The sequence below is a fragment of the Melanerpes formicivorus genome, unplaced genomic scaffold (assembly GCF_026170545.1).
Source record: "Melanerpes formicivorus ecotype bairdi unplaced genomic scaffold, bMelFor1.0.p_v2 SCAF_59, whole genome shotgun sequence".
Taxonomy (NCBI): domain Eukaryota; kingdom Metazoa; phylum Chordata; class Aves; order Piciformes; family Picidae; genus Melanerpes; species Melanerpes formicivorus.
The window spans coordinates 4450565-4478130 of record NW_027142411.1 but is presented as its reverse complement, the minus strand read 5'-3'; the positions used below and the strand labels follow the sequence as shown (position 1 = coordinate 4478130).

The 27566-nt window shown below is 45.7% G+C and overlaps 1 protein-coding gene across 1 annotated transcript; it reads right to left on the bottom strand.

Moving 5' to 3' along the window:
• Positions 1-714: 714 nt before the first annotated feature.
• Positions 715-25669, bottom strand: RHPN2 (rhophilin Rho GTPase binding protein 2). Its single transcript, XM_068161691.1, has 15 exons — positions 25542-25669; positions 16712-16827; positions 15739-15867; positions 12783-12858; positions 11817-11894; positions 10996-11120; positions 9966-10132; positions 7599-7786; positions 6250-6406; positions 5673-5792; positions 5386-5580; positions 4017-4093; positions 3136-3282; positions 2190-2345; positions 715-966 (listed from the first exon to the last, which is right to left on the bottom strand). Exons 1-15 carry the CDS (start codon positions 25608-25610, stop codon positions 715-717), a joined length of 2052 nt encoding a protein of 683 aa, XP_068017792.1. The 5' UTR covers positions 25611-25669.
• Positions 25670-27566: the final 1897 nt, after the last annotated feature.

Sequence of the window (27566 nt, the reverse complement as noted above, 5' to 3'; positions counted from 1 at the left end):
TCTTATGGTAACCAGATTAAATGTTTTGAAGTTTGGAATAAAGTCTTGTTTTAATAATTGAACCATCAGGCATCAGAAAAAGAGCAAGGTAAAAGCCTTTTGCAGTTTATAAGATCTCTTGACTTCTAAGCCTTCTAATCTCTTCCAGAGTTGAACTGTCTGTTCAGCAGAATACACCTAGGGCTCTCAGAATGAGAATGACTGTGTGTAAAAGCCACAGCCTGCCCCGCCCCTTGGCACCAGGCTGGTGTATCTGAGGAACATTCTTCTGCCTTGCCTGTGCTGTGACAAGGTAACTTTATAGTGTTCAGTGGTTTAGTGTTGGCTCTACACTTTTACAGCAAATTCATCCTTTACCGTGTCCCCTATTGTGCATGCAGCATCGAGTCTGTAATAAATAACTCCCATTATCATAGTTATAAAATACTAGTCATCATACTGTATTTTGAAATTCCAAAGGAATTCAGTCCTGTAAGCTATGATATCTACAACTTGTTATTGCAGACCTCCCAAACTGCTTCATTCTAGCTTCACATACTTCAGTTTTACAGTTTTTGCTAGCCCCTGACTTCTGTAGTGGCTCAATGCACAGTACAGCCAGCAGCACTTGTCTGAACTCATACACACACATCTAAAGAGAAAACTGCTCAATGTTTTTATATACATCTGACATCTGAAAGAAAAATAACATGGTAACAGGTCCTGAGGAGAGACTCAGTACAATGAGCTTTCTGAATTCAGAAGTGTGAAGGGAGAAAGCTTCTTCTTAATGTGGGAACTTCCAGCCACAGCTGAAGGAAGACAGAGGGTGCTTGCAGCTTTCTGCCTATTCTTAGTTCCCCAACTTAGAAAAGGCAGTTTCAGAGGGGTTTTCTTAGTCTGACCAATCTTATCCTCTTCCATGGCTAAACAGATTAAGGAGTAGGTCTTCTGCATTCCCACAGAATAAGTTGCACTCTTACTATGCTGTAGGAAAAAGAGAAGCGTAAGAATCAGTCACCCAAAATGGGTCAAAATTTGAAGCTAACAAAAGGTTACTGTGCAGATAGTCTTCCAAGGCAGAGGACAGCAAGCTCTCTGTGCTAATGACATTCTAAGGGAACACAAGGCTCTTCAGAGTGCTGTGGCTCAGGCGTTCTGCCCGTGTAGGCTCGGGTATAGGAAGCAGTGTGCAGGGACACTTGGGTCTCTTGCGTGGACTATGCCATGGTGCCCACTGGCTTCTAGCCTAGCTCCATGGTAGCTACACTGACCTCTGCAAAGCTTAGCTAGGTAGGTCTTGCACAAAGCTCTGAGGAGTCATCTTTGCTGTCCTTGTTTAGGTTCCATGTTCACTGCAACTGTGACAAGAGCTAGTGTAGGACATTCTTTTGGGATTTGCTGCCTTATCTCAGCTGCGCCCTGCAGCAGTTTGTTTCTGTTCCAGCCTTTTGTTTCCAGTAGCAATTCAGAAGGGCAGGTGTGCAATTCCTGATTTTCAGTAGGGAAAATCAGCTTAAACAAGTAGAAAACCTAGCAGTACTAAGAGCACTTTGATCACTTTTAAGGCAACAGTATTTCAGTGTCTAAGCTTGCCAGGGAATGTTAGAAGCATGAAACAGTGGATTTAGCTGAACTATGGTTTCTCTGACACTGCAAACAAGTTTAAGTTATTTAGAGCTTAACATGTTTAAATCTTGTGATCATTTTTCAGTGGTCTAAAGCTTCTACAGTAGCTTAGTAACTGACTAGATAGTCAAAATCCACCAAAATAAAGGATACCTACATGCATCAGTGCCCCAGTAAAATGTCACAGATTATTGATGTTAACGGTGCATAAAAATAAAGCGTGTGGTCTTGGATGTCCTATTTCATTCCAGTTTTGTTTCACTGTGCTATGCCAGTGCTGGACAGGGTCATTTTTCCATCCTCTGGGACAAGTTAGGGGAACATAAAATACGCCCTGAAATTTATAATGCAATCAAAGTAGCTTCACTACAAGAAACCCCTCACCCAATGATTCCTATGGACCCAGACTGTACTTCAGCTTGTGAAGTCCTGATGATTGAAACGGACTGTTTAAAACTGAGCACATGCCTGAATGCTTCACATGTTCCCTGGTGGAATGGGATGGCTGACTACATCGAAGTAAACAGTCAGGGGCACTGAAAAAACTCTCAGGTGTGCCATCTGTAAAACACATCACATACCATGGAGGCTGCTGTGTCCTGGCAGCTGACCACCTCCATCTCAATGGGCTGCTCTCCCACGCTTTTCAGTTTTTCCAGCACCTCATTCACTCCAAGCCACTTGCAGTCCACCCCACCAACTGAAACAACGTAGTCACCTTCCTTCAGGCCCATTGCCTGTCAGAAAAATTGTGCACAAGTCATTATCTAGAACCATAAAGATGCATGAAACATTTTTGTCATCATCCAGTATCTGCCCTAAAGGCACTTCTCTCTTAGCTGCTGTAAAGCCACTGTCTGGCCAGAGGTGGAACAGAGGTGAGCACAGAACCATGCAACTCCCTGAAGCACACGAGTTACCTGTGTGGCTTAGCCACTGCTACGTGTGATTAAGGCATGCTCACTTAACCTCTTCTTTATGACCTTTTCACTTCTCTCCTGAAGCAAGTGAAACCTGTTTTTTACCACCGCATCATCCCCCATTGGATGTTTTCCTGACGTTAGCCTTTCCTGTAGCTAAACTCTGGTCATCACTGTGTGCTGCTTTATCCCTTTGTTGTTTCCTTCAAAAGAACAACCTATTCGAAGCAATAACATGTTATTTCCCCTCTTTTATCTTGGGCACATACTACTTTGCCTTCCCTTCCTGATCCTCATCTTTGTTGTTGCTACTCTGTAAATCCTTCATCTCTTCTAACTTTCTGAATTAAATGTGGAATAACTTCTGGGTTTGGGGAAGTTTTATCTGTTAAGTGTGAACAGGGGGAGAAATGCGGCTCTAGTTTAATGTGATGTCAGGGATGAGGATACTCTTGACACCTAAGGTTCAGCTTGCATGAGCTGACTACACTGCTGTATACTAGAACTCAATGAATCACAGACTAGTATGGACAAGCCAAAGTTACACACAAACACTGTAATGGTGGTGTCTGGACAGAGATTGTCAATATTGCACCATTGTACTTACTGCTGCAGAACAAACTGGATCAAGACAATAGATCTGGACTGGTGAACCTCCTTTAAGACTGAATCCCAGCGCTCCTGCTTCATGGTGGATGCGAATGGGACGTGGAGCTGTCCATCGCTGCCTGGCTGAGAACACTGCCAGTGGGCCCTGGAGGCGACAGCAGCAGGCACACTGTGGGTTACTCTCATTTGTAGGTAAGCAATGTCTAATTTTTTACATTACAATGCTTTAGGCTCATCTTGTGTAGCTTTTACTCAAGTTAACTTCCATTTCAGTGGAAGTAGCTAGAACAATGAGATTTACCCCAAAATTTAAGATGTTCCCTGATGTGGTCAGCTTTACTTCATGACTGTTCAGGTGATGCTTCAGAGTGGGATGAGACAAAATGCCAAGTTGTTCTGAGATCTCTGACTGCAGCAAACTCCAAGGTCTTGTATGACTCCAATTTGGAGGAGATAAATTGTTTCATGAAACATTTCATGTGCTGATCCTAACCACAATTCCCAGTTCCCTTTGCTCACTGATAACACAGAGCCACCGGAAAGGCTGTCTGTGTAGCACACACCATCACACCTTCTGCTGCCCAGCTTCAGCTGCTTCTCCCCACCTCCAAAAGGTGTGCAGTTACCCACTGACACTTCAGGGAGCTTCTAGGAAGGTTATCAAGGGTAAGTGCTATGTAAAGCCCCACATGACTGGCACTCTGATTCTTTACTAGCCTCAAGTGGACTTACACCTCTGAAGCAAGGAGTGATCTCTCCAATAACTTCTGGAAAACCTATTTACTGCAGGGTCATTTTTCAGGGTGTAATACTTGTGTCCCTTCCCTCCTGTTTGCTAGCAGAGCAAGAGAGGTGGGTCAGCAGGAGTACATCACATACCAGCCTGTGAAAGAAGTCCTTCACTTTGACCTTGGAAAACTGTGGCGCAATGATTTCTATTTTGTGCTCTGTTTTAGCTAAAAAAACAAAAACCAAGTTAATTTTAATTTAAGTATTACTTAAAAGAGGTACAAATTTATTTTTCTTGTGTTCCAAGCCAGATAGGAATTTCTCCTGTGTTTTGCCCAGGCTGCAGAAAAACTCATTCTTGCAGAAATGTGCAAAGACTGCCTTAAAAATTTCTTCTGAGCTGTAGTGGGTTGAGAGAGAAGGCCTAGCTTTCTCTCCCCCACAAAGAGGAAAAAAAACAAACCACAGCTAACTCAGTAAGAGAAGCAAAGGAACTGCTGTATTTTACAAGCAATGTGAAAAATGCAGGTTAGATATACACAGTATATACAGTATTTACAATATGTATACAGAAATATTCAGCACAGGAAAAAAAAAAGAACAAAATCCCCTCCTCCGGACAGAGGAAGGTTCCCCCTCTGTACCCCCCTCTCTCCCCCTACCTCCCTTTTTTTCCAAAAAGGGCTAGAGAGAGAGAAAAGGTGATTAATAAGGATGAAATTTTGTTAGGCCTCAAAAAAGCGCATGCAGGTTTAGTGCTGATCTTATCCAAGGTCAGAACTCCGGCTGCTCAGGCTGGAAAAGCAGGACAGAGAGAAAACAGAGAAAAATTCCAACTGAACTCAAAACTTAAAGTTGCATTCTACCGATCTACCAAAGAAATTCCTTTAGAATATCTGATTGTTTTCGTTATTATTCCAAAACATTCAGCCAGAGTGTTCCAGCACTGTCCCTTTCTTAAAGGCACAGCCTCAAACGGCCACATGAGCTCATAGCATCAATACAGAAACCTGAACTCAATCCATCCAAATGAGCCCAGGTTATCATCCTCTTTGTTTGCCTTTGACAAATATTTAAAACCAGCTCTCATTCTTTCCCACTGCTTCCAGTGTAAAGAGTTGGAGGAGCTGGACTGAGATAGGAAGAACCAACAGCAATCAAATTGAGTTACCAACTTAGACCAGGCAAGAGTTGTGCTCCCAGAGGCAGGTACTGCTTCTCCTCTGGGTGATTTCAGCTGTTAAAAGTTTGCCCACTGTTTCTAGCTCACGATACAGTCAGCAAATAAAAGCTGAATTGTAAATAATAAGCACTGTTACCTACCCTGGAAAATGAAGTGGCCAGAAACACTGTGAAGCAGCTCTAACAAACTAATTGATCTGGAAGGAATCTGAGCAGACAGGTACAGTTTATAACCAGTACCTTGTTTCTGTTGTGGATGGATGCATGTCGTACATGGGGCAGGTCCCATGGGGGCAGGCAAGTGAGATACCTTTTACTGCTAGCACTGCATACTCACCAGCGATGTCTGGAGCCTGGATTAGGCTGAGAAAGTCATCCTCTGTCTCCTGCTGAGAATATTTGAGCAGTGAGCGCTTGTGAGCAGCTGTCAGAACCTCCTGAAGCACATCAATGTTTCGAAGCTTCTTGCACAGCCCGCAGACTCTCAGGGCTTCCTCGTGGCACACCACAGCTTTGCGCAGATGCGCCTTCCCTGCACAAACACAGAGAGACTCTGGCTCATCCTCCAGAGACAGCAAACCCAGGTAAAACCCAGGCACTTCTCAAACAATAGCTGCCACTTACCTAATTGTTTTCTCTGGACTTTGTCCTTTAAAAGGCTGAGAGCCACCAGTCCTTCAGGCATGTGGTTGTACAGCTGGGACAAGGCTTTCTCTTGCTGGTCCTCATCATCGCCAGCCTGCACTGCAACAGTCGACAGAGAACATTACGAACCTCTGGGGACTGTTCCTGTAGGTGTGGTGCTGTGTGGTTATTGCTGCCTTCTCTCCAAATGCAGCCAGAGATTTTTACACGTATCTATTGATGGACATTTCAAGTTCTTAGGACTTTTATCAGTTTTATCACCTGCAGTATGCAAGCAATACTGATGTGCCAGAACACACTGACAGGAACTGAACAATGTAATAGCATGTAACAGATGGAATATTTATTTGGCTTCTGTACCAAGGTAGTTTATTAACTTTCACATTCTTTTGTAAAGGACAAAAAAGCATGGCCTCATGTCTGGACAGGGAAATGACCAGAAATTGACATACATTGAAACCCCCAAAGTTCCTGACTCCTAGTCTTAGAGCAAATGAGGACTGTTGGTGTGCTTGCTGCTCTTCAGATGAATATACAGAAAATGTGTAACTCTTACGTTCGTGGTCGCACAGAAAGGTGGCAATGAAGTAATGTGCCAGAGCTTTGTAATGGTCTGACTTTATCTGTGCCAGCTTAGACCAGGAGTAGGGGATGTTCTCTTTCACTGGTTCCTGATTCATTGCAGTGTCAACCAGCATGTAAACCTCTCCCACCTGAAATAAAGCACAGAACTCAAGTTTGAGAATTTAACAATTTAACATTAGTTATTAGGTGGTCAGGTAAGGGATATTCTTTCCAGCCTTAAAATAGCTTTATGTGCATCACATCAAAGAAGGTTATTAAAAAAGGTTAGAGTGGGTTGGAAATAAGTTTTGAGAAAATCTGAAGTTCCATCATTGCCTTTTGTCTTACAAGAAAAGTAAGTTTTGTACAAGAACAGATAGACTGAGTCAGTCAATCTGCATGGCTTCAGGGTTCAATAAATCACCACAGATTAAACATTTCTAATTTACAAGTACATTGAAGCACATTACTTACACAGTAGGCTTGTGCTTCACTTCTGAAACTGGGGGGGGTCATACCTAGCCTTAAGTTTGTGTGGCTTAGTTAAAGCTGGGCTGCTATCCTCCATGCAGAGTAAATTCAATAGCTTTTCAAGCAGTGAGTGGATCAAACAGCTCCAGCTGACAGAATCCAAAAATCCTTCTCCTGTAGCTGATCAGTCCTGCAGATAATGCAGGGGGGCTTTACAGGCTTGGGAGGAGAGGCTCTGCCCATTTATTTGGTACAGAACCAGTTACAGACCTGCTGCTCTGAAATGGCTCAGAAAGCACATTCAGATCTTGCTGGCGTACCCAGTCTTTGATGTCAACCTGTTGGGGCACAACCTGCCCCAAACACTTGTCAGGTAAGTCCAAAGGCTGCAGCTGGCAATCTGACTGCACATCAGGGTCCTTCCCCCAGTTACAATTTAGTTGTTCTTTTGGACTTCAGCTTTTAGGTTTGCATAACCCCCAGCTACTGGTTGTGTTCAATACAGAGAGCTACACAAACAACCCTGTCCTTTTGTATGCTGTTCTGTGGACAAGATCTGTACTCTTCAAAGGAGTAATACTGATAAATAGCTTGCAAAAAACCTCTGGCAAGTCCAAGTGTTCTGGCATGTTTCTGGTGAACTTCATAGATTATGAATTTTTATAAAATCTCAGCAGTTCCAAACCAATAAATGGCAGCTGTTCACGTCTGCATCTTCTGGAAGGCTGTGATTCTGTGCAGCTCCCTTGTTACTTCAGCTTTTCAGTCCCAGTGGTTAGCATTTAGGTTTAATTTATTCTGTTAATTTTACTGGAGGCTGCAGCTATTAACTCAGCACTGTATATAGTTATTTTACAGAGTAGATTTTACCTTGGCAGCTTCCTGTGTCATTTTCACTAGTGTGAAAAACTCATTGCGTATCCCTGGGAGACCGATCTGCTCAAAAACACACTCCTGAGCCTGGGCAAGCAGCATTTTCACTAGCACATTCAGCATGGCTGGGCTCATGTCATAGCTTGGGGTGTGAGTAAAGGTCTCCTTTAAGTAGCTTAGGACTCCTGGAATTACAAGATGGTTTTGTCAGCATTACACGGAGAGAAAGAAGCGAGCATGTACCTTCCTAACTGTCTTTGGGAGCATACTTTATAGAATTGCACTGCAGCAATCTGAAGGCATCTTAGTACACAGGAAATTAAACTGACCTACAGGTTTTGCTTTGCATTCCCATTAAACATCCCCAGGCATGGTTTCCAAGATTACAGTTCAGAGGAGCACCAGAAGCTGTAAGTTTCAAGGGTAATGTCTTCAAATTTCCTTGTAACAATTCTTGGGACTGACCATAAAGCTGTGATGAAGTGAATGTGACTTGTACATGGCGGGGGGGGGCTAGGGCTTATGCACAGCACAAGAAAGAAAAAGAAGTGCACACAGCTATGAGGAGGTGACAGTAAAACCCTTGGACAGAAGGGAAGACACAAACATATAAACTTAAATAATTGTGAATCTCCTTTTCAGATGCTGCTGAGTGCGTTTTGTGTCCCAATGAAAGCTCAGTTCCATTCCTGTAAGTAATCTACAACGGTAGAGTAAAATTCAATACTGCTTCAGAGAGTTGGTTGCAATGTTTCTGTCATTTGTCAAATGAAAGCCAAACAGTGCAGATAGGCAGAAACAGTTTCAGGGTGGAAGCACTGCCTTCACCTACTTCAGTGAGCTCTGCTGGCCTGCTAATTGCCGATAACACCACCAAAGAGAAGTGGTAAGACCTCTGCTTTTGAAGTGTCCCAGCTTCTGTAAGACTTCTTTCCACCCAGTTCTGTCCATGCCCATATTCCTACTAGCAGTTTCTGGGATTTTTCATCTTCTCTGTTACACTTGCATCTTTTCTTACTCACATGCCCCTACACACACTTGAGTTATAGCCATCCGTGCCTTTTTGCACCAACAAACCCCCAACCCTCAATGGCCAGGCACATCCCAAGTACTGATGCAGTGCCCTACTGATATCAACCAAAAGTACAGAGGGGAATTGTTGGGGTTTTTTTCCCCATTCTCAACACTGAGAGCTTGGCTGAGGTTAAACTGTGCACCATTTTCCACTCAGCAGGGAGAAAGGGTTAAAACTGGATCCGCAAAGGGTGTCACGGAGCCATGCACAGGTACAATGAAACGCCTCCTGAGCAGATTGCTCTGAGGCCCCGCAAAGGTACTGAGGTAACAAATGATGCGTTTCCATTTGTGAATTAATTCTGTTCTGCAAATACACTGAAGTGGAAAGCACTGATTTTTTAAAAAATTTTATTATTACTACTTGCAAAATGGGGGGAAGAGCAGCAGCAGAACAATGAAACTGCTCAAGTACTGAAACTTCTTTTAGTCAACTAAATACAAAGTCTGAAAACCAATTCACTTAATGAATGCATTAATAAATACTATCAATTTGTTTCTGATAGCTGTGCATTCTCCAAACAGGGGGCTTAGGACAATCCAGCATTTTTATCTGAAAAAGCTCCCCCTACACTGGAAGCCAGCAGCCATAGATTGTCGGTGCAGCAGTAAATCTTACACTACAACCTCACTGCACAGGTCTGTGTCATTATGTGCAGCACAGCTGACATTTACAAAAAGTTAGAAAGTCCACTTGGCAAAAAAACACCATAAGACAAAAGCTTCTACAGCATGTTAGTTCACAGGACATGCTTCCCTGTAGTAGAATTTGTATTTTTCTTCACTTGGGACAGAAATTGATTATTTTGAAGCTGTTTGCCTTTGGAATCTATGGAAAATATGTAGCCAACATCCAGTGAATTGCAAACTTTACTAGAGAACACAGTAAGATTAATTTCTAAGAGGCTATATGGAAAGTGAGGTTTTCAGTCCTTTCAGTTGTCTTGTACAGATTTTACACCACTGCAGTATCACTGAGGTTAGGGCAGCTGTGTCGCTGTAACAAAGAATGCACACTGAAGCACTTTACCTAGGGCTGCTGGTGAGACCTTTGAGCTGCAGCTCATTAATCGTTAACCACAGCATTCACTGCTTTTATCTGCAGGCTCAGGCTGCAGTTACAGGTTTTGAATTTCAGCTTTCTCTCAGCTCTTCACCTAGCTTTTTTAATCTCCCTATTCCTCCTTTTTTGTGTAACAAAACCAGTGGGCACTGCAAAAACCTGCAGGATGTCAGGCTGAGATTAGGAATATTTGCACAAAGACCTTCCCAATACTTTAAAATTTCTACCTGCAGCTCTCTGAAAAGCATCAACAGCATTTTCAAGTCCAGCCTGGGTCTGGCGATTGCATCTTGTTCCAATCTGGGTATAGAGGGCTCCAATATTGAATAAAATACTAGCTTTTTCAAGCAGCAGATTTTGCTGGCACACTGGGACACCTGTGAAGGAATCATACCTTGGGAAACAAATATTAAGGTGTTAAGATGAGCAGAGTCCACTGAAGCCACAGACATTATCCTTCTGGTTTTCCTAAAGCACAGTGGAATTCTTAATCACTGTTCTGCTCCAGTGCAAGTGAAGGTGAACAGGAATAGCACGATGTGCTGCGAGGACAAGCTGAGTGCTGCAAGCCAGAGAACAGCTTTGGGCTTAGTTTTCAGCAGGGCCTCCATAGGCATGTTCTGTCTGACTCAGAAGTGCCTGTAGAACATCTGAGGGGCAGCATCCATACGTCCTGCCAAGTTCCTGTACTCAGATGTTGCCCAAGATCAGCTTTGGCATCGTTAGGTCCTCTATAGCTCATTTTAAACTTTCTTCTTGCAGTTATGACTAAAAATTGAGCAGTCCCTCGTGGCTGCATGGCAGTCATCATTTTTAATTTTAAATATTCTCAATTCAGAGTCAAACTTTGCCCATTGCTGTAATAAATCAAGCTGCTCCTCTCTTCTGGCCCAAGTACTCTTAACAAATTCAAGGGGAGGCATTAAGGTCTGATCCATTCCCCATCTACTTTTTTGCACCAAGGTTCTGAGTCCAGGAAATATCTGCAGCTGTCCATAATGAAGATTAATTTTTTCTGTTTTCCCCTTGTGCTAACCTGCAGCCCAAATCACAGTCTAGCCAGTGGCTTCACAATGAGCATGAACAGGGTTCGTTCTCAACCTCAGAAAAGCCCTGACACCACATTGCAGGGAACTGCAGGGGCAGAAACTCACTGACATGCTCATTTTAAACAGAAGGCTGTTAATGGTTAACAGTGTGCTGAAAAAAAGAGAGAAAGAGAGAGAGAGAAAGGAGCAAGATGAGGCACACACTTACCATGTAAATAAAACTCCCACGTGCCTGGTGGGTGGGAAAAATCTGTTCTCTACATAACCAAGTTGAAGGAAATAGCTTATCAGCATCTCAACGCCAGCTTCATCTCGGCTGGGAGTGCGGCAGGCCTTCATCAGGACAGAGAAAAGAAAGTGGATTCTGTTGAGTTACAGTGTGAATACTGAAACACCAAGGACAGGGCTCTAATTCCTTTGGACTTCTGCAGATCATAGAAATGTGGGGAGTTTGAGATGTCAGCTGAAGGCAATATGGATGCATTTCAAATCAGAGTTTTTCAGCTGCACGCAAGTAGCACATAGCTTTTAAGGGAGCAAAGAGGGTCTGTTTGGCAAAGCCCCAGAGTTCACTCAGGAAGCAAAAGCGGTCTGTAGGACAAGTCTCAGGGCTGGTGAAAGAAAGACTATAGCTATGTTATGAAAGCAACAAAACCAGTTTGTTTCTAGCACAAGACAGGAAACAAACAACAGTTGACAATTACCATTCTGCGACAGTCTTGCCACTCATTCACTTCAACACTCTTCCTGCCAAGCTAAAAATACTTTAAAGATAAATCTTAGATTTACAAGATTTACAAAGTTGTGTTATGGCTCAAGCACTTTGTCTAACTGCACTTGTTCTCTACTCAGATCATAAAGCTCTTGGACCATGGAGATTCATGTTCCAGATCTCAGAAATGAAGTCAGAAAGAAGAGGGTGAGCTAAGGGTAAGTTGTAAGTAACAGTGCCATACCCTGACGCCACACAAACGCTGTAATTACAACTGCACATTAAAAGACCTTGTGGTGTCCCATACTTGAACTTACTTGTCTCAGATCCATGAGATCTGCTATTTCATCTTCATACTCAGAACTGTCCTCACTGTAATGTTCCAGAATAAAGTCCTAAAAAAAAGTAAACAGAATTATCTAAAATGAACCTGATCCTGCAGCTGCAGACACCACAAACCAACCCGATTTGTGATTTGCATGTTGTCTGCTCCCTGCCAGTCAATAGTACAGTAACGTCTAGCAATGAGACTACAGAAAGAGAGTACAACTTGAAACTTGATTTGATGCCTGAGACAAGAAATTTCAGTCTGGTGCAAAGAACCCAAATACCTATTACATCAACTCCATCGGGTTTTAAAACACCACCACTTAGTGGTTTGGAAAGGGACAAAGAAACCCAGTTAGCTAAAACAACAAGGGAATCAAGTGACCATCAAAACTTGCTAACAAAGAGACTGCCAAATTCTTGTCGGCTCTGTTAGTGCAATTCCCCTTAACAAAACTGCAGCGGCATCGAGCGGTACCATAATGTGGCCATGGAGATTAACAGAAGGAAAAGCAGAGACATGTGCTAGGGTGCTACAAGATGGCTTGCCCTTGCACAATACAGGGTAGCCAAAATACAGAAGGTGGCTCAAAGAGCCAGCAAACAAGCAGTGCTAATGCAGCACTGCTTCCCAACTCGGCGAACTTGGTTAGGCCAAGCTGGAGTGGCACTGTATTGTGCTGAGTAAAATCTTCAGTACTACTTCCTTTCACACTTAGTGCTAACCAACAGTCTTATTGGAACCAAGAGTTGTGGGAGGATTTTTTATTCTCTTTGGTTTGACTCTGTTGTCTCTGAAGTGGGACTTCTTATAGCATCTTCTGACTTCCTATCCTTTTAACACATTGTGATCTGAGCTTTAGGACAAATGAAACCGAAGGTGAGTTGTACAGAAATCACTTCTGCTTCTTGAAACAAATCTGAAATGGCAGGTATTTCTGGTAACTGAAACTCACCTTGAGGGGAAGTGTGAAGTCTACTTCTTTGGTTTCCTTCAGGCCAAGAGGTACCAAGGGAATGCTGAAAGTCTCTCTAGGGAAAAACAAAAAAGATTCCAAAATAACTTGTTTTCTGCTTGTCTGTTGATAACTCATGTTGTTTCATGTGATGACACAAAGTTAGTGTGCTGATGGCTGTTCAGGTTAAAGGTACACAGTTGTAACACTTCCTTCCTGCCCAGGAGAGTCTGCTTAATGGCCTGTGCCTCCTGAAGAAGAGAGTGAGGAAAGTTACTCACCTGTGCTTTCTTGGTTTGGTTTGTTCTCATTTGAGCCTATTTGTCCTTCAAGGAAAGAGGAGACTCAGAAGATGGCTTCCTGCAATTTAGCTTGACCTTTATACACCTGCACAAGATGCCTGGACAGAAAATAGGAGGTCTGCCACAATGAGAGCTACGGTGATTATTAATAGTTATCATTGTTTCTTTACCTGCTACCAGTGGTTTCAGCTGTAGAAGTAAGGTGAGCCTAACACAGGGAAAAGCAGGGCCTAAGGGTACCAAATTGAGCAGAGAAAGGTCCATGCCAAGGAAATCTGACTACTGCTGAGTTTGTAGACAGTGCTAGGTGTTAACCTCTCAACAAGTCAACCTCTAAATTATCACAGGGCAATAAGGGTGAGAACTGGGACTTAAAATCCAATCCTTAAGAGACTACACCTCTGCATGACAAACTTGAACCCAGATCATGTTAGTTAACAACACTAGCTGATAGGAGAAACCTGAATTAAAAGGCATTGTTTATCCTTCAGAAACTACATCTGTTCCACTGCCACTCTACATGTCACCCAGTTCTAAACCAGAAGAATCAGAAGCACTTCCAGACATAGTTTGTCAAATAGGCTGAACAGATAGTATCAGGCAATTAGAAGCTTTAGCTAACATTTGCCTGTTTCCTGAAGGGTTGCCTTTCTAACCGTTGCTTAGAGCATTCCATTACCAGCTATAAAAATCCCATGGCTGTGATTCATTTGTGGTCCAACCAGCAAAGCCAGCCAAATTACTTTCTTGCTGGTGAAAATTCCTTCATAGCAAAGTAGGAGTAGTAAGAGTGCAGCTTCCTCAGCAGAAGAAGAGGAGTCCTCAGACTGCTTGGTGCGATCAGAAGATGGCTGTTTGCTTGCAAAGGCCTTCCAGGGTGCAGAGCCAAAATGCAGGTAATGCAAATAACCTGGTTTCTGGTAAGGCTTTCAGAAGAAACCACAACACTTTTACATCAGATTACATCAAGGCTTTTTCCCTCTAAGGATGTGACACACTCACAAAAGCAATCCTAACTTACCATGTGGAGTATGTAGTGTAGTACCACCCGCAGGCCCTGTGGACGCCAGCCTTTGTCACTCAAAGGAACTGAATTTCTATTTCTGACGTTTCTAAGGTACCACACCCATGGAGTTAATGTCCTGGGAGCACTGAATAGTTAGGGAGGTGACCCTGGATTTCCAGAGCTGAGCAAAAAAGGCATTATGCTTCTCAGTACAGCTGTGTGCAAGGACTAGAAAGGCCAAGCCTGTGGCCTGCTGTAACACAGCACAGCATAACCTAGTCCTGTAGGAGTGACCTCATGTTGCTGCCTGTACACGAGAGACTCAGAGGGCAGCTAGTAACAGCTATCTGCTTTTAAGGGCTGGAGAGCAGAGGGAGTGAATTCTCTTAGTTGGTAGAACATAAAAAGTGTTTAGAGCTTAGCATGAACAGCATCAGAAAGGTGAAACACAATTCAAACCAGAGTGGGGAAGCAAGATCAGGAGAGAATAAAAACCACATTGCTGTCCAGCTGCAAGGCTTCTGCCTGCCCTGGGGTTTGACCTCCTGCTCACCCTTCACTGAGAATCCAAACATTGTAAGTATTTTTTGGTTAAGAGGAATGGTACTCCTGGAGCCCTGTTCTCCTCCCTTCAACTTCCACACTGCTCTCTATGCTTGCATGCATCTATGGAGACTGGTACAATCTTAAAAACCATTTTTGCATCAAATAGTTGTCCAAGTTAGACACGTGGGTAGAGGGCAGGAACTGGAGCATAAGTTTATTGTTGAGAAAAATGAAACTGAGATTTTGCATCAGTTGGAAAAATAGTCCACTAGGAACATGCTCAGTCTCTCTACAGTAAGAATTCCTTGTAGTCCACCTGGAGGTTGCCATCTAACTGAGATGAGTGCTTAGAAGGGACCCTGAATTATACTCCCCTCCTATGAAACCCTTCAATTTGTGTCTTGAGCTGCTGATGTTAATCAAATAGCAACCACTCCCTTCCATAAGCAACAAAACCGATAAATCTTTGCAGTATTCAGGCAATGAATAATCTTTACCTTTGAAGCTTTATCTTTGAGGAATCCATTGCAATTTGAAGTTTAGTGTGCTCTTTAAAGCTGGGGACATGTCTTGGAACTATTATGACCTCCTCTACTAGAAACATCTGGGCTAGCCAGCTACTTTATAGATTTCTGTCACTGAAGAGCACACGTTAAAGATCACTCCAAGTGTGTTCTGAGCTCCAAATCACTGCTGGATTTCTGTTCTCCAGCCAAAGAGAGGACTGCTGTGTGCACTGCTTTTAGGAACAGATAATTCTGTCACTAGGTTTGCTGGCCCTGGAGTGCATTGAGCCACTCTAGCACTGGAACCTCTGCTACCTGCCCTGTGTCCCTCCAGAAAGCCCCATGAGCTGTCAGTCCTCCCTAAAGGAACTCCCTATCTAAGGGTTTGTGGTACATACCTTGCCCAAGTGAAAGACAAATATGCAGACTAACCCTTAGTCAACAAATCTACCATCCAATGTGTTCTCTTCCTATCAAGCTCCCTGTTCTCTCACGTCACCACTTCCAGCAGTCACACTCACCTAGAAACAGTTTTGTTTCCAGTGGTAAACAGGAGACTCTGTCAGTGATCGAGTAACTTTGAGCTTTATACTTACGCTGTGTCTTGATAAACTTCTACTGAGATATTAAGTCCTTCCAGTTCCTCCTTTAAGATCTGCAGGTCTGAATTTAGAAAACTCAGTTCCAGTAGTACCTGCTCTCGTACTTTGTTGTTAGTGGTTGCTCTGCAGAAAGAGACACATCAGATTTTATTGCTGAGGAGAAGGGTTGTGCATAAACTTGGCCGACCCCTTGCCAGCATTCTCAGCATTTTTAACATTTTTTTAATCTCCTTAAGAGATGATACAAGGCTCATGGTTCAGAATTTATGAGGTTCTTCTGTCAAGAGAGGGCCTGGCATAGTCTCCAGATAACAGCATACAAACACAGGGAAGGCTTGCTACGTGCTAATTTTGTGTGTGATTAAAGGTCAAGCTTCTCTTCAGATCCACTAATCAACAAACCCAAAGAATCTGAGCCAGAGTCACTGTCCTGTCTGTGGATTAAGCAATCTTCTCCTAGAAGAAGGTAACAGAGTGGAGGTGGGGAGAATCAGGAGCTAGTTTTTCTCAAAAGAAACTTCCCCGCTTTATAAATTGAATAATGACCTGCTGGCCCTTCTGAGCTTAAGAATCAAAGAGAACAGCTCCCCCACGGAACAAACACACGGGTCCTTTCCACTGTGGAGCACAGAGCTGAAGGATCTTGACAAAAGCAGCAGCACAGACAATACCTTTCTTTGAGTTAAGGACTCATTACAATATTCAGCAAGGTTCACTTGCCATTGTTGGTAGCAGTAAAGCTGATCAAACAGAGCAGCACGAGACAGTCCAACATTCAGCTCATTTGCTACAGCACAGAGCTTTGAAGGCAGACTTTACAGCAGGTGATAACAGAGCTACAGCATTAAAAATCTCCAGCAGTAATTTATGTAGCATGTTAGGGGAGCAGATTGGCAGACTGGGGGAAAGCAAGAGCTCAGAGCCTTCTAAGCAATGTAACAACACTGTTGGAAGTCATGGCACATACCTTAACAGATTTTCAGCACCAGCTCTCATTCTCACAGCTCTTAAGATCTGTTGGTTTAGGACAGCTCTTTGATTTTGCAGTTTGCTTCGACCAGTCTCGGCCAGAGGATTACATCCCTAGAATTAAGGAAATGAGGGGGTTTGTTGCTGTTGGAAGAGACACTGAAAAAGGAGTAACACTGAATTTAAATGAACTGTAATGGCATGGGTTCTGTAGGAATACAAATTAACTGCATTGACAGCAGTGATGAATGACAGAGTGTTTCTTTTCTCAAACATGGCCTTTAAAAGTGAGACACCATGACCAAAGCGTTTCACTTTCAGATAGTGGCATAGAAGGTTTGTTTCAAGGCTTATGTACGTGTGTGAGCCAATCTATTCTCCCCTAGATGCCTTTGAAGCTATTTTCCAATTGTACCCAAATCTGGCAGAGTGTCACTGTCTGAACAGCTTTCATAAAAGCAGTTTCTGACTAGACAGTAACTCCTGCAAAGCTTCTGCTTAACCCTTGCAACATGCCAGACTTCTACACTGGGGTGTATGCAGCCTTGAAGACAACTCTATCAGCAAAGGGGCTTTGGTGGCACCACTGCTCACAGCTGTCAGAACCTCGCTAAGGATCTCTGCTCGTGTTCCCTCTGGTGCTCACACCTTCAGTGCTACTCCTATGCCTCCTGCCCTAGGTTCCTCTCTCTCCGTGCCTCAAGCTTCTTTTTGGCACAGCACAGCTTATCTGCACAGCTCTTTGCACACAGGAAATGCTCTCAAATCTTTTAGTCTACCCTGCCCTAACCCAAAGCAGCTTTGCACACTGCTGTAAAGCTGCAGCTTCTTGCCAAAACTCCCTGCCCTTCCTGCATGCCAAACAAGTGTTGGGACATGATTCAAATACATCTTTACAGCTCTGCTTCTGGGAGATCAACTGCCTGATCCCCAAGCTCATGAAGCTCAGTATAAGTGGTGGTGGTTTATTTCAGTGGACCTTTGATCAAGCTCCGGTCCAGAAACCAAATAAGTTCCCATTGAACAAAGTACAAAATTGCAATGATCATAAACCCTGTGGACAGAAAGAATGGCAGAGATGTTTCCCTGCATGCCAGGACCAGCCACCAATCTCTTTATGAAGCTTTATTGCAAAAACAGCTCTGGGGCTCCAGAGCACAAGGCACTGACAGTCAGACTGAGGTATCTGTATCACCCCTAGCGTGCCGCACTGTGGGCTCCTTGATGAAAGGCTCTCTGTGGATAGAGGAGTCTGTTTTCAGGACAGGCTCACCTTCTGCAAGCACATCTCTCCCATTTACTCCTCACAGCCTGTAAGTCATAGTTAAGCTCTGGAAAAATGCTGCTTTTACATCTGCGCAAGCGATGGGGCCACTCAGCTCACTTGTGTTCATTTGCAGGCTTAAACGCCATTGTCATCAGGCTGCCGTAAAACTGATGGGCAGAAGTCTGCATGGAAGACAGTGAAAAATAACCACTATCTGAAAAAAAATATGGGAAATACACAATCTGGGGAAGGTTCCCCTTGTGTAAAGCAGAACTTCTGTGTATTTAAAAGTTATTTGGCAGACGAGAAGGTCCATTTTGTTTTCCTCCGTGCAGAAGACTCCTTTCCCAGGCAGCATTGGTACTTGGTTCCCATTTGGACAACCCCAAGAAGGTCAGTGTTCAGTTCATTATAATATCTGTCAGCCAAGCTTCCCAGAGTTTTCCACACCTACTGCTTCAGCTCTTGTCAACAGCATGCCAGATGCTTCATTTAATTACTGTTTCTTTGCCCAGCCAAGACAGCTTGGAGAGGGATCCAGATTTTACCCTGGCTTCTAACACAACCAGTAAAATTTACTACATAGCAACAAGAGAGTGCTTTTATGGAGGGAGATGCAAAAAGGACCAAGAATGGAGTATGGTTTAAGCTTTGGTTGTGCACTGAGGAAGAGGGGAGAGAAGAAAGACAAGTGAGTAACACTGCTGTGAAGACAATTCGAGTAGCAAACTCAACTATCAGTTTTAGAGCCTTTTTTCCCCTCAGAGCATAGCTGTACTGCATTAAAGTGTTTTAAGTGCTTAAGTATTATTACACTTAGCTCCTGACCAACCATGAAGTTCAGTTTCCTGGTTAGTTTATTCCTTCCTGCTTAGTTGAATAGCAGTTACTGAGCTGCAGAATCAGGAAGCTGGCAAGTCTTGAAAATATCCTATCAAGAAGTATGGGTTTTGCCATATGTTATTTATGTACCTAGCCAGGTAACATCTTTAAAGAAACAAGCACTGACTTTGGACAACTAAACTGGCACCCCCTGAGGAAGTCTGCATGTCTGACAGCAGCCCTCTGACTGATGGGGTACATGGGCAGATTACATAGGATTGTTCCCATGCTGGAACTGATGCCTAAGGGAAGGCAGCAGGATATTCAGCCAGGTTTATTTTCAAGTTATAAACATACCACACACACCTGGCAGATAGTTGCAGTGTGAATGTCTGGGGGCTCTCAGTGCCACCGCGGGAGCAGGCACAGCCAGCCCAACTGCAGGAGCTCAGGCAGAGCTGGGAAGCAGTCCTGATTGCTCCTGAGAGATTTTATTCTACAGAGTACAAGAGGACAGAGAGGGTAGCTAGGCAAGACTGCCATCAGGTACTGCAGGCTGACTCTGGATGGACAGATCTTGTCTCTGCACAGGGCACCGTGCTTGCCTCTCGTCTGAAGGAACCTTGAAATGCTGCAGTCTGAGAGGTACGAGCAGCAGCGTTGTGAGTTTCCAAGTCTAGACTCTAGGCCTTGAGAAATTACCTATCACAGAGGGAAGATAGTTGTCCAAAGTATGGGTCCCAAATACAGAAGCAGTTGTATTTCATTTGGCCATCAGGAAGATCTTCCTTCAAGACAGAAGTATTTTTTAGTACCAAAAATCTATTTGTGATGGACACAATAATAATGCCAGACAGTGAGTAATGGCAGTAAGTATTTGAAATTAACCTAAGTATGACTTAGGAAGTAGTGGTTTGAACTTTTAGGATGAACCACAGTGTCTGGAGGTGACACAGAGTTGAAACTGGGTGTGCCTTCTTTCTTAAAACATTCCTCTGCAGCCAGTGCAACCTGTGCTGCGTGGTAAGGCCAGCTGTGCACCTCCAGGGGGTTAACCATGTGTCACCTACCTCACTTCTTCAGCTGCAGTAAACAGCAGCGTTCACAGCCATGCTTCTACAACTGATCCTAAATCCCACTGAACTATGATGTCTATTTCCTTACCTTCCTCCACTGCTGGAGCTGAAGTTTCTCTTTGCATGTCAGTGTTAGTTCTATGCTACAAGTGTTTTAAACTGGGGGGTAGGGAGGAAGAAGATCTAGTCTCCCAGAGCCTGGGCTACTTCTGCTATGAACAAATATTCATAGAATGGTCCAGGCCAGAAGGGTCCTCCAAAATTCATCCAGTCCAACCTTCCTGCAGTCAGCAGGGATATCCCCCACTAGATCAGGTTGTCCAGGGCCTCATTGAGCCTCACCTTGAATATCTCCAGGAAAGGTGCCTCAACCACCTCCCTGGGCAACCTGTTCCAGTGTTCCATTACCCTCGTAGGGAAGAACTTCTTCCTGATATCCAATCTAAATCTGCTTTTCTCTAGTTTGAAGCCATTGTCCCTGGTCCTGTCACCACAGGCCCTTGCAAACAGTCTCTCTCCATCCTTCCTGTAGCCCTTTCAAGTACTGGCAGGCTGCTCTTAGGTCTCCCCAGAGCCTTCTTTTCTCCAGGCTGAACACCCCCAGCTCCCTCAGCCTGTCCTCAGAGCAGAGGTGTTCCAGCCCCCTGACCATTTTTGTGGCCCTCCTCTGGACCTCCTCCATTAGCTCCATGTCCTTCCTATATTGAGGGCTCCAGAGCTGTACACAGTATTCCAGATGAGGTTCTTCAGTTCCAAGTGCCTGGCCCCAAATAATACCAAGTTTTCTAACTGATTATTGTATTAAATTCCAAGTAGATATTTTCTATGTAATATTCCATCTTCCCACCCTTCTTACTAAGCAAAATGAAAATTAGTGTTTCACCACTGACGGTCTCTCTCTTGACCAACCATGTTTCAGATGATTCTTAGATTCACATGAAGGCCTGCTTGCAGGTTTAGGTTTTGTGAATTAGTGTGCAATGCGTGGATGTGGCATGAATCATTGCAGTATTGTTTGTTCTCTTTCCACTTGTCTGACAGGACAGAAACAAGAAAATAAATGTTCCTGTGTCAGTGCTAATGGTGATGGTTGCTTAGCTGCCAATGACTGGGACTAAAGCCCAGTGGAAGCACAGGTGTAGCAGGTTGGTGAACTGAGACATGAACCACAGCTGGGGGGAAGCCCTGCAGAGGAAACCCCAAAAACTAAGGAGGGGAAGGAGAGAGTCAAACAGGGAGGCACTGATTCATAAGCTGGTTACCATACCTATCATCATTCTCAGCCTCGTGTATGGAACTGCCTGTTCTCTGGTTTTAGCCTTTTCCCCTGGCAGGGAGGACTGAAATATACTGTCTGTTTCTGAATCATCAGCTTGGTCTGTATGATAAGTATCTAGCCTCATAGATGGAACCAAGGCTTTAAAGGAACTGATCAGAATCCAAAGGCTGGGTAGGCCAGCTGTCCTCCTGCTGTGCCTGCATGCAGCACCATGGACTGCTGCCCAGAACAACCAAAGAAGATGGGATGCTTAGGGCTGTCCCAGCAGACGCTAGGACAGCTGCAGAAAGGGTGAGCTTGGAGAATGAACTATGACATTTTCTTGTCATTTGCTGCAATGTCCTGGCTGACCAGGGAATATGTGGATCCTGTGACTGGATGAGTGTCACCTCATAAGCACCTGGAGTTGTGTGCATTAGTGTGTTTTGAGATTTACTTTGTGAAAACTTAGTAGTTTAGTGGGAAGTGTGGGGAGTCACAGCTTGAAATAAGTTGTTTCTTCCACAAGAACTAAAAAGTAACTACAAAACCAGCAAGAGGTGTGAGAGGCCAAACAATCCACAGGGTCATGGCATGCTTAAAGAGTAACTTCCCCAAAGGTGAGAGAAGCTCTCACCTGAGCAAAGCAGCACCCAAGGACAGATCTGCTTCACTGACTGCTGAAAAATCCTTCCTTTCTAAATGTCTTGCTCTGCTTTTACAACAAATTGGGGGTTGCTTTTATCATTACTTTTGTCTTCTGGCCAGGTTCTTTCACAGGGAAGACGGACCAGGGGCGGAATTTGTTGAGATCGATGCGTGGGACAGGCACGGCTGATTCACAGGCTGCTGCCAGAACAGTGAAAGAATGTGGAACTCTGCAGAGAGGAGGAGGAGGGGGAGGTGCAGGGCTGCCTGTCCAAGAGCACTCACAGGACCCAGGAGCACAGGTACAGTTTGCCCTGGCAGTGCACCATGGAACACCCTGAGCTAAGCTGTCTGCATGTGATGGCTGAGATAAACAAAGAGTAGCAGAACCAGTTTCCTAGTGTGTTGTCTTCCCAGAGAGTAAAAAGTTCTAGACAAAAGCTCCATCTTCTTCTTGCTGCAAAGTAAAGGGCTTCTTCCACCTTGCAAAACCCCTCTTCAGGATATGGATTTTGTGGTTAGTTTTATTTTTAGAACTAAAATTCTTCTCTCAAGTTTAGTTGCAGCTAACCGAACGGTTAAAGAGGGTTGTTTTGGAGGGGTGAGATAAGGGAGTAGGGGCAACACTGACCAGGCTGCACACATCCTGTGCAAGTAATTGTCTTGCAACTAGATATTAAAAAACAAAACAGAACACAACATCTAAGATAGCTCAAAGCATCTTACAGGTTTAAGGCAAATTTAATTTTACTACATAAATATGACAGGCCTTTGCCATGGGGAAAAAGGAAAGATAATGGACAGAGATAGGGTAGGGAACAGGAAAAGGTCCCTACAGAGCAATTGTGACACTGCTGGAAGTGAATGGAGAGAAGGAGTCTGAAGAAGGGTACAAGTGGGCTACAGCAGCTGCCACTCATCGTGTTAGACTCGCCTGGCAGTGTCACAGCCAGCCTAAATTCCTAGTGTGGCAACACAAGGCAGAGCAGGAAACAGGACTGGGTATGTGTTTCACTATTCCTGGTCATAGCCCTTTACACAGAACGAGTCACAGTTTTACAGGGCCTCCTCCCTACCGGGAAAACAAAGCACTAAACAAGAATTAAGTAAATAAGTTGGTTTACATTTGCAGCTTGGGGATATTGAGGGTTGTTTTCTGGTAGGCTGCATTTAAGGCTTCGATGATGCACAAGAGAGCACTGCCCACTTTGAGCAGGCTTCCCACAGCGATCCAGCTGCCAAAATACCCAGAGTCTAAAACAAATGGGTATTGTATCAACTGCATCATTTTTATCAGTTAAAATTTCATTGTGCACCATGTTCTGCCAGAGTGTAGAAGGCAACCTCACTGTGCAGTCATGCTTGGAAGCCCTCCTGTGAGCAGGGCTGAAACAAAGCAAGTGTCTTCACCTTACCCCACTGCTTTCAGAACAAAACAGTCAGTTAAGGAAATGTCTCTTGGTCTAAACCCATGAGGACTAGCCCTGGAAACTGATGTGATCTGCACCAACAAAGCTGTTAACCAGCCTTCAAATCCTTTCAGGAAACCAAGAAGTAGTGTGATTTTAAAAAGGGAGGGGAAAGCGACACAAAGGGAGGTCGAAGGCAAGCCCCATGCACACTGGTGACGTCACTGGTTTCAGTTAGGTGACGTCACCCAAGGTGCCATTTGGCTGAGCATGGCAGGCCTAAAGATACTGTGCAAAGTACCTCCTTGGGTTCACAGCTTATATCTGAGATTCCAGGGGTGAGATTGTTTGGGGGGTTGGGTTTCTGTCATTTGGGTTTTTTCCCTCCCCCTTTCTCCTAGAACTGCCAAGTCAGAATGAAAGCTCTGGTCCTTGAGACCATGGCACCAATGCACAACAAGGAGTACTGGTTTCCTGCTTACATTTAACTCAGAGGGACAGGAGGCTTTAAGCATCTAGCCTGAAGTTTACAACTTTAATACAGTGTCTGTATTGTACAGTATTGTACAGTAATACAGACAGTGTTGCACAGTGTCTATTAAAGTGAGCTGGACGAACCTAAGATGTAGGTGCACAGAGGAAAGAATGTTCCACTGACACACTGGCTCACCCAGATCTATCTAGTATCAGATTCCTATCCCTTTTCTACTGCTTTAAGACATAAGTGATTCAAATGTGGGAAAGATGCTCATGATTAGGTGTAGAATTTATTTTACAGCATGTTCATATATGAGAAAAACCCCAAACAATTCCTTTCCAGGGTATGAGGTGACCAATGCTGTTTCAGTGAACTTATCCCTAACACAGGGCAAGTCCATTGAAAATAAGCTCGGCCTTTCAAGCAAGACTGCATTCAGATGGTACATATTCCTCTTGTGACTCATGAAGTACAACTTGGCTATTCAACTTCAGTTAGTCTCCATCATTAACATCAAACAGGTTGAAAAGTTGATTTATCTAACTTAACAAGTTCATAAAAAGTTACCTTTTTTACTAGGATGCCTCAAGACAGACTACAAGCATCCCATACTACAGAAAAATGCTGTGAAAACTCTAAATTACAACTTTGCCACACTTCATGATTTCCTGCTCAGAACTACTAAGAAAGAAGTGATTACTCAGCGAAGAGTACATGTAGGATTACTCAGATGAAGAAACCAGACAAGCTTAGGTAGAGGTTTTGTTTCTGTCTAGTTTTACGTACAGCAGCACAGACTCCTCTCAGCATGGCTGGCACAGGTAAAATCTTCGCTCTTTTCAGCTGCAGACAGTCCCTTTGCTGAAGGGCAGTGCTGCTGCTGAAGCTTCTGCAGGCTCATGAATAGGGGCAAAAACCTAAACAACCTGTGAAGAGGGCAGCAGGGCCTCCCTGCCGTGTAACTCAGGTAGGAGCTGAAGCTCATCGTGGGGTATCTTTGTGCAGAGGTGAGCAGCAACAACCTGAGCTATGGAGTGTTTCCTTCTCCGTAACACGCACAATTTGTAGTCTCAGACCCAGAATCTACACTGAAAGCCCCGTGTACCTACAGTCCTGTTTGAAGTCAGTTACAGGCGCGAACTTAAAACTCATCGTGGGGAGGCAGAACGAAAGCTCCCCGAGAACGGCGCTCGCCGCCTTGGTCCTGTGGGGAAGTTCGCAGCAGCCCCCAGGGCTGCATTGCAGGCGATACTTAAGTATAATTGCTGTTGTGCAGAAAGAACTCGGGTGCAGCTTATGGCCGCCCACTCAGTCTGAAAAGTAATTAGGGTAGATGTTCATAAAAAGCTTCCTAACGACTCTGTTAGCTGCGCTGCCTCACCCCAGCCAACTCTGCCAGGCATAAAGCCCATTGCTAGAGAGCGCAGGGAGGAGCGCGCAGGAAGCAGCACAGCGAAAATAACCAAGGTGGGTTGCGCTGGTTTTGTTGAGGTACGAGCGGCCCTGCCCTGCACGGTGAAGTCTGGCCCTGGGACAGCGGACAGTGGCACCGGCTGTGGCCGCCCGGGACTCCGCGGAGCGCCCCTCCTATGCCGCCGCCAGCCTAAAGCGTACGCCCGGCTCGGCCCCGCGCACAACCCTGCCCCCGGCCGGGCACAGGCTCTCTGCCAGAGCCACGGTCCCAAGTCGCCTCCTTTCCCGTACCCCAAGGCAGCTCCCCGCCACAGCGGACTGCTAAAAGACTGAGCTCACGACGCTGCCCAGGAGAAAGCGGCCAACGAGCGGCGGACAGGGGACCGCCAAACACGAAGCACCCGCAGAGAGGACTGCCCCGGGCAGCACAAGAGCCCACGGCCCCCGAGACTCCCACCTTCCGAAAGTAGCCGTCCTCCGCCGGTTCCGCTGCTCTGCAGCCGCGGGGTGGGAGGGCGTCCGTCATCTCCGGGCGAGCCTGCTACCCCTGCGCTCCGGCTGCCGGGCGAGAGCTGCTGCGGGGAGCCGCGACCTTGCGGGAAATGCCGGCGCTGCCCCACGGCGCCGCCCGGCTCCACCTCCGCTGGTGGCAGGGAGGAGCTGCCCCGCCCCACGCCGCTGTCCCTCTCCTGTCCCGGAGAGTGGCCCCGGCGAGGTCCTGCCGGCCACCTCGGGGCCGCTCCCCGTGGTAACTCCATGGCCGGGCGGCCCCCGGCTGCCCGGGTGGGGCTGTGGGTGAGTGCCCCTCGCCCGAGGACCGGCGGTGGCTGTGACTGGTGCGAAGCGGCGCCCCGCTGCGGCTCCGGCCCTGCGGCTGTGCTCCGCGCTCCGCTGGAGCGTGGCGGAGGCTGCCTGCGGCCCCACAGGGGCTGCTCGCCTCTGGCCGCTTCCCCGCAGCCTTCTCCTGGCGACGGCCCCATGGGGTGGCCGCCCGGGCCGGGCTCCCCTGGCACTGCGGGGCTGCCGCCAGCTTTCCCCGGGCTCGGAGCCTGCCTCGGGGAGATGAGGTTAGCACGGGTGGCTGTCCCGTGGCGCAGGCACCTTGCTCCAGGAGGTGCTCCCCGGAGCGGGCAGTGCCCCTGGCAGCGGGGAGCACGCACCGGGGCCCGCTGCCGGAGCGCGCACTGACGCATCGGGTGCGTGTGGGCTTGCGGGCATGGCCTCTGCCCCGGCCCGCGACCTTACCGGGGGCGGGACAGGACAGGAGCCCAGGAGAGATCCCAGAGCCTTGGGAGTTGGAGGGGCTCCGGCCCTGGCCCCTGGTTAGGGGGCAGCGGTGGGTGGGTGAAAGGCAGCGCTGGCCCCGGCTGCGGGACATGGTAAAGTCTGCAACGTTCGAACTGGAAACGCCTTTGAAATTCTCCCCTTGTTACGGGTGTCACAAACACTGCCAGCGGGCGCCGGTGCCGAGAATTCACCACCACTGGCTCCTGTTGCCAGCCGGGCCCAGCCTGCAGAGCCATGTGGGCATCTCGTGGTTAAAGCTGCAATACAGCACTATGCTTACATTGGCACTGCCAAGCTTGCCTTTCTCCCTCTCCCCTGTTTTCTCTCTTTTCACCCTTTGAAGTACAGTTGTCAGGAAAAAATCTGCAGGGACAATGTTTCTTTATGAAAGGAGAAACACCTTTGGGATGACATCTTCAGCGGAGCAGCCCGGGTAAGCTCTGCCTCTGCTGCCTCTTCCTAAGGAAGAAGACTGGAGTCAGCAGCTCAGAAATGGGAATCCAAAGATACCTGCTGTTGTCTCCTGAAGTCTGCTGAGGTTTGTTCTCGATTTTGTTAGCTCCTTTTTTGAACAGTTCTAAAGACACTGGATGAATGTATCCAGTTAAATGTTAACTAGGAATTTCTGCCATGCCCGGTGACACAGTGCAGCCTTTCTTTGTTGCTGGTGGACTTTCTGAATCGAAGTCAACAGTGGTACACACGGTTCATTTCTAGAGCAAATTCAGGAGACGCCAAGAGAGCTCTAACAGACTTCTTTCCCCGTCTTTAGTGTCCTGGGTACATCGCCCAACACTCTCACAACTACCAGATGAGGCTGTGCCTCCCCCTCACCCGGATAAAGGGAGCTTGATGAGGACTGCATTAGGACTGGTGGCAGGTTCCTCTGTAAATCACTGTCACTTTTGGCTGCAGGTGGTGGCTGTGCTGTTCTGTGCAAGGCACACATGGACCATGTGGGCTCACTAGCAAGGGCTGAGCTGGGGAACGACTGAGTAGGAATGCTCCCTGACCCTGGAATGTAAATTACAGCTTAGAGCATTCCACGACATAATTTACCCTCCAAAAAACATGTCCCTGCTCTCCTCATCAGATGGTTAAACATCTTGTCTCCAGTAGCTTTTTGATTGCTATAAGAATTCCTAAATAAAGGTGGATTTGTACCACAGACTTTCTCAATTTCTCACAATTACAC

Bases quoted from the DNA above. Each gene is read 5' to 3' on its own strand.
- RHPN2 (XM_068161691.1), bottom strand. From the start codon at position 25,610: ATGACGGACGCCCTCCCACCCCGCGGCTGCAGAGCAGCGGAACCGGCG. The intron at 11,895-12,782 runs GTGAGTTTCAGT...ACTTTTTTTTAG, and splicing joins ACTTCACACTTCCCCTCAAG to GACTTTATTCTGGAACATTA. The intron at 6,407-7,598 runs GTAAAATCTACT...GCTTTATTTCAG, and splicing joins TGACACAGGAAGCTGCCAAG to GTGGGAGAGGTTTACATGCT.